The sequence below is a fragment of the Rhincodon typus genome, chromosome 28 (genome assembly GCF_021869965.1).
Source record: "Rhincodon typus isolate 14 chromosome 28, sRhiTyp1.1, whole genome shotgun sequence".
In the NCBI taxonomy this organism is placed as follows: domain Eukaryota; kingdom Metazoa; phylum Chordata; class Chondrichthyes; order Orectolobiformes; family Rhincodontidae; genus Rhincodon; species Rhincodon typus.
Window position 1 is genome coordinate 40,901,046 of NC_063359.1, and position 7,057 is coordinate 40,908,102.

The 7,057-nt window shown below is 45.3% G+C and overlaps 1 protein-coding gene across 1 annotated transcript; it reads left to right on the forward strand.

Annotated features, from left to right (window-relative positions):
• dnlz (DNL-type zinc finger) lies at positions 1 to 4,448 on the forward strand. Its single transcript, XM_020521121.2, has 3 exons — positions 1 to 283; positions 2,057 to 2,196; positions 3,480 to 4,448. Exons 1-3 carry the CDS (start codon positions 83 to 85, stop codon positions 3,634 to 3,636), a joined length of 498 nt encoding a protein of 165 aa, XP_020376710.1. The 5' UTR covers positions 1 to 82; the 3' UTR covers positions 3,637 to 4,448.
• Positions 4,449 to 7,057: the final 2,609 nt, after the last annotated feature.

Consider the following 7,057-nt stretch of genomic DNA (forward strand, 5'->3'; position numbering starts at 1 on the left):
AGGAATCGCGCGATGACGTCAGCCACCCGGACGTGCGGGTGGCGGTTTCTATGGTGACCAAGCTGCGGCCTAGTTGCACGCCATGAGCCTGGGCCTCGCGTTCGGCCGCTTCCGGAGAGCGGCGGCCGCGGTCCCCCGCCTGCTGGGGGTGACCTCGGGCCGGGGTTCGTCCTCAAGCCGCGGATTCATTGTTTCTCCGGGCGGCGGCGGTTGGCTGTGGGCTCCGGGGACAGGCCTTGCACAGGCCGCCGCCAGCCACTACCAGCTGGTGTATACATGCAAGGTGAGGCCTCGGGGCCCAGGCTCCGGTACTGTCCCTTCAAACATCCCTCAGAGCCTTGGGGTGAGCGGAGACACTATCACTCGGTCAGGAATCCACTGCTCCTGCGGCAACTTCAGTACCATTTGTAAAAAAAGATCATCTCAGTCAGCAACTCATCATCAGTAATTCACGTCAAAAAAAACACAGCGAGTTCACTTATACCCCTTTAGGGGGGAAATCTACCGCCTTTACCCTGCTCTGGACTACATGTGACTCCAGTCTCACAGCAAGGTGACTGTCTCATTCAGGGATGGGCAATAAGTACCTGTCTTCAATCGGACATCCTGACAATGAGCTGAACAGGATTAAAGGCAAAATCACGAATATCCCACGGTCAAATATAGATTTAAGAAGAGTCAGTGCTGAGGGAGCGCCGCACTGTAGTAGGGTCAGTGCTGAGGGAGTGGGCACTGTCGGAGGGTCAGTGCTGAGGGAGCGCCGCACTGTCGGAGGGTCAGTGCTGAGGGAGCGCCGCACTGTAGTAGGGTCAGTGCTGAGGGAGCGCCGCACTGTCGGAGGGTCAGTGCTGAGGGAGCGCCGCACTGTCTGAGGGTCAGTGCTGAGGGAGCGCCGCACTGTCGGAGGGTCAGTGCTGAGGGAGCGCCGCACTGTCTGAGGGTCAGTGCTGAGGGAGCGCCGCACTGTCGGAGGGTCAGTGCTGAGGGAGCGCCGCACTGTCTGAGGGTCAGTGCTGAGGGAGCGCCGCACTGTCGGAGGGTCAGTGCTGAGGGAGTGGGCACTGTCGGAGGGTCAGTGCTGTGGGAGCGCCGCATTGTTGGAGGGTCAGTGCTGAGGAAGTGGGCACTGTCACACGGTCGGTGCTGAGGGAGCGCTGCACTGTCGAAGGGTCAGTGCTGAGGGACTGCTGCACTGTTGAAGAGTCAGTGCTGAGGGAGCGCCGCAGTGTTGCAGTGGCCATCTTGTGGACAGAATATCCAATTTGTCTTCTTGATTAAAATGTAAAGAATCCCACAGCATGGAGTGCAGCAGGATGTTTGTCTTCAATGTCCTGGGGCCAATATTTATTTTTCTTTTTTTGCTATAATAGTTTTTGGGAATCTTAAACACCATTTCTTGATTGTGACAGACAACTGCCTTCTGGGTTTCTACAAGTATTGTTTTATTTGATTTTGATCACTAAGATTTGGATAGAGAAGGAGGTAGTGGATATAACATGCTCAGCTTGAATCAGTTTAACAGGTTCTGCGGGACCTCGCTGGATTTGCAGCTGTAATTATGATTGCTTTGAGATGTGTAGTAAAATGTGGGAAACAACAAATGGAAAATGACATACTGATTCAGCCAATATATTCCACTCTGATATGAAGCAACATAATTAAATGCAAAATATCTGGTTATCTATCATGTTGTTTGTAGGACCTTGCTATTTGCAAATTAACATCCTCCATCCACCCAGAATCTGTTGGCAATGGCAAAGGGCTAAATATGATCTTAAGGCAAATGGGGCAGAACATTTCGCTCCAACCTCAAGCAGTTGTGACAAATCCTGAATGGAGTTGTGCTCAGCTGTGTGACTCTGAGAAGCTTTGTGGTTATTTGCCTGGGCTCTGCAACAGTTTGTGTTCTGTGCAGACAGGGAGGGCTAGCTACCAGAAAGAAGAATTAAAATTGAAAATGTGTAGAAAGGCTGGATAGAACCAGGCAGAAAGCAACATAATGAGCCGAATCGCTGCGCTGTCTTTCTGTACAAATAAGTATTCTATCTTCTTTCAGGTATGCCAAGCAAGATCTATGAAGAAGATTTCCAAACTGGCCTATCACAATGGAGTGGTCATTGTGAAGTGTCCCGGGTGTAGCAATCACCACATCATAGCAGACAATCTGGGATGGTTTTCTGACCTTGATGGGAAAAAGTAAGCCCATTTATCACTGCTTTGCTTAATTTAATTAGTTTAATTCTACTTAATTATCTTCTATGTAACAATGACCCCAGTTTTGTCCTGTGACTGTCAGGCTGGTAAGTGAAGTTACCGACACTGACTGACCCAGCCCCATGGCATTGCCAGTGCATCGTTCCTGCACCCCCTCTCTTACTTGACAGGGCTGCTCTCGTCTGTAACCTCAAGCTGATGATAAGGAACGTGTACCATTTGCCAAGGTTGAGGTGACTCTCAGTGTGATATCCCAAGGAACAAAGCTTACATCTGCAATTGTGCTAAGCTATGTCCTTTTGGTATATGGAGTGGTCAGCAATGGATACATTTTCTGATCATTTGCAAAGCTACCAGAAGGAGATGAGTTGCATACAGTGAATTGTGACCTGGAATGTGGTACCTGAAAGACAGTAGAAGCTGATTTGCCAGGAACTTTCAAAAGGAGATTGGAGGGAAGACTGAGCAGGGCTCTGGGAGAATGTTTTTGGGAGGAGTGGGATTTTTTGGATATTCTTTCAAAGTCCTGACATAGGTACAAAGGTCCGTATGGCCTTCTGAGTAGTGACAATCTGTGTTTTCCTGTAAACTCTTTCCAGAATAAATTCCCAGCTGCATATTTATTATAACTTCACTGATCAATACCACTATGCACATGATGAGATCAGCTGACTCACCGAGCAGAAAACGTCCGTTTTATGTCATCATGCTTTGACAAATATGTGTAAATTAATCTTGATAATTTTTTACCCTGAACAGTTTGGAATGGCATCAGCAATTGCTCAGACTTGCATGAACCACTGTGCCTGAACAGAATGGTTTCATCGGTCACCTCAATAGTGAGAGCCATACCAACTGTTCATTGTGTAAACTTTGTATGTAAACATGTCATGCTGTGATTACAGCCTCCTGCCAGAAGTATCACTGCAGAGCTTCAGTCTTGTCTCCCAGCTGTCCAGTCTGAGCCCCTGAGAAACTTCCTCATTTACCAAACAACTCCACCTAGCAAATTACAGTCAGTTTTCCAACTTAATGATGCACTTGATAAAAAGTACTAAATTAAGGCAAGCACAGAATATATCACTCCAAAACAGATTCTGGATTCTGCCTGCATGCCCTATCCCAATTACTCCGCACTCTTTAACCCCACTTCACCTAAAGGAGACACTTGCTCTCAGGCTCTGCTTGTGGATCTAATATTTTTAAAATGTTTACAGAGTTTTAAGTTTTTAAACTTAAAATATTCTTTTCATTGGTGTCATCAGGAATATCGAAGAAATATTGGCTGCAAAGGGTGAGAAGGTTCAACGTGTGGTTGTCGATGGTTCACTGGAAATTACCACAAATGGAATCGACAGTGAGGAACCTGAGGGGGACCATTCTAACAAAGCCCTCGACTCTGGAGATCAACCAAAATCCTAATTCAATCATCTGGAACATTTAAGTGAAGGGCAACAGTCATGGTGATCCTGCTGTGAGCAGGCCATATTCCTTTGGTTTAGAGGGAGCAAGGCCAGTTTCACCACATGATAAGATCATACAAATAAAATGCAATAACTATGGTTAATTTCTGCCATTGCAGTCAATGCACATCTCAGTTATTGCAGCCAAGCCAGAGAAATGTCTTTTCAAGTGCATTGAGAAGTATTTTTAAATTCCAGACATCTGTTACAGAAGCCAGTTGACAGCAGGATATTGGGCAATAAAGTCTGTACACTCTGCAGTTTTGGAAATTCCTCAGCGAGCAGCCAATTTTTTGAGAGAAGAAAGAATTGAACCATATCATCGAGGGGTTGACCTGGTTGTGGTCATTACCTTAATCCAATGGTTTAACTGTTTCTACAACAAGGAATTTCAAAGTTATACCATTCTCAACAGCAACAACAACCTGCATCTATACAGCCCTTTGAATATAGGAAAACATCCCTCTGTGTTTCACAGGAGCAGTATCAGTGCTGATCCATGGGGAGATATTAGGACAGGCAACAAAAGACTTTATCAATGGAATGTATATTTTTTCAGGTAGATATGTGGAGAGTTACAGAAAAATTATTCAAATCAGTGAGAGGCTAAGGAACAGAATTAAAGTACAAACATCTTGGGAGAGAAGTGGTTATAGAGTGAAAGAAGGGCAAGAACATAGAGGAATTTGACCACATGGCTGATTAAGTCCACATCTGAATGTGGTCTGCAATTACTGCGGAGAGTTAGAATAAATGAGTGCATGAGATACAGATTTGTGTTGTTATTTACTTCTTGATCGCTGGTAAGGTATGGGCTAAATGCTCTCCATCCTACAGTGCAATTAAGCAATTGAATGAATATTTTCTTAACATGATTCAAATTACTAAATATGGATATTAAGTACGAGATTACCATGTGCAACAGTGTCCAACCCTTTGATGTGATTATATAATTGCACAGCAAATGCTGAATAATCCTGAGTATGTTGACAGTTTGGAACACCTACTTGTACTGGAATCTGCATATATTAAACACAGGGCCCTGTTCTTAGGTGGAAAGAACATGCATGCACCGTGACTGTTTCAAGTCTGGTTCATTTCTCAGGGCAAACAAGAGTCGACCTGCTTGGGTAAAAGTTTAAACCAAGCCTGGCAATTAACTGATAATCATCTTTAATTAGTGCACTCTCCATGGCTGTGCTTCCACCAATCAGAGTCTACTGGCAAATCCATAATGAGTGCAAGGTGGAAAGCTTTGACAAAATATGTTTTTTTTTACCAGCAGACATGTTGTTTACTATCAAAAGATTTGTGGACCTGCAACGCCCCCCACCGCATTCCTCTACAACCATTTTTAGACCCTTTTTTCCGCAAGGAATACAACAATTTATGGTAGCAAAGGATGCAATTTCTGTACTGGTCAAAAAGTTGCATCCAGCCTAATCTCCTGCCCAGCAAAATGTACTAATACATACTTATATTCCAGTGGTGACCACTTCAGAAAGGGGCTGTAGTGTCAGACCAACTGTGGAACATTCAAGTCTCTTAAAGGCTTTTGAATCGATTCAAGTTGTCTTTTCTCGTTCCATGTAACACCTTCCGATGGATCTTGACTCCATAGCTTTAACAAGGTCATAGCTAAGATACATGGACAGAAGGCCACTCAGCCCATCTCTGGTCACTGAGCTCCTGGAGTCCAGGAATCGACTGTCTATGAGAGGAGATGGAAGTGGAGGTGGCCAGTGATTTGAAAAATAAATTGTTGGGGTCTTCAAGTGAATAAATATGCAGGACTACGAGGTTACAGCAAGGAAGAGGTACTGACTGACTTGCTGTATGTTGACTAGATGGGCTGACTAGACGGGATTGAGGTTCATATTAGACTAGACGGGATTGAGGTTCATAAGGAGGAGGTGTTAGCAATTCTGGAAGGTGTGAAAATAGATAAGTCCCCTGGGCCAGATGGGATTTATCCTAGGATTCCCTGGGAAGCTAGAGAGGAGATTGCAGAGCCTTTGGCTTTGATCTTTATGTCGTCATTGTCTTCCGGAATAGTGCCAGAAGACTGGAGACTAGCAAATGTTGTCCCCTTGTTCAAGAAGGTGAGTAGAGACAACCCTGGTAATTATAGACCAGTGAGCCTTACTTCGGTTGTGGGTAAAGTGTTAGAAAGGATTATAAGAGATAGGATTTATAATCATCTAGAAAGGAATAATTTGATTAGGGATAGTCAACACGGTTTTGTGAAGGGTAGGTCGTGCCTCACAAACCTTATTGAGTTCTTTGAGAAGGTGACCAAACAGGTGGATGAGGGTAAAACGGTTGATGTGGTGTATATGGATTTCAGTAAAGCGTTTGATAAGGTTCCCCATGGTAGGCTATTGCAGAAAATACGGAGGCATGGGATTGAGGGTGATTTAGCGGTTTGGATCAGAAATTGGCTAACTGTAAGAAGACAGAGGGTGGTGGTTGATGGGAAATGTTCATCCTGGAGTTCAGTTACTAGTGGTGTACCTCAAGGATCTGTTTTGGGGCCACTGCTGTTTGTCATTTTTATAAATGACCTGGATGAGGGCGTAGAAGGATGGGTGAGTAAATTTGCGGATGACACCAAAGTCGGTGGAGTTGTGGATAGTGTGGAAGGATGTTGCAGGTTACAGAGGGACATAGATAAGCTGCAGAGCTGGGCTGAGAGGTGGCAAATGGAGTTTAATGCAGAAAAGTGTGAGGTGATTCACTTTGGAAGGAGTAACAGGAATACAGAGTACTGGGCTAATGGTAAGATTCTTGGTAGTGTGGATGAGCAGAAAGATCTCGGTGTCCATGTGCATAGATCACTGAAAGTTGCCACCCAGGTTGATAGCGTTGTTAAGAAGGCGTACAGTATGTTAGGTTTTATTGGTAGAGGGATTGAGTTTCGGAGCCATGAGGTCATGTTGCAGCTGTAGAAAACTCTGGTGCGGCCGCACTTGGAGTATTGCGTACAGTTCTGGTCACCGCATTATAGGAAGGATGTGGAAGCATTGGAAAGGGTGCAGAGGAGATTTACCAGGATGTTGCCTGGTATGGAGGGAAGGTCTTATGAGGAAAGGCTGAGGGTTTTGAGGCTGTTTTCGTTAGAGAGAAGAAGGTTAAGAGGTGACTTGATAGAGACATACAAGATGATCAGAGGATTAGATAGGGTGGACAGTGGGAGCCTTTTTCCTCGGATGGTGATGGCTAGCACGAGGGGACATAGCTTTAAATTGAGGGGTGATAGATATAGGACAGATGTCAGAGGTAGAATTAGAATCCCTACAGTGTGGAAACAGGCCCTTCGGCCCAACAAGTCCACACCGAACCTCAGAGCATCCCACCCAGATCCATCCCCCTATGACCCA

Coding starts and splice junctions, on each gene's coding strand:
- dnlz (XM_020521121.2), top strand. CDS start 83: ATGAGCCTGGGCCTCGCGTTCGGCCGCTTCCGGAGAGCGGCGGCCGCG. Junction 284..2,056: donor AGCTGGTGTATACATGCAAG/GTGAGGCCTCGG, acceptor ATCTTCTTTCAG/GTATGCCAAGCAAGATCTAT. Junction 2,197..3,479: donor TCTGACCTTGATGGGAAAAA/GTAAGCCCATTT, acceptor TGGTGTCATCAG/GAATATCGAAGAAATATTGG.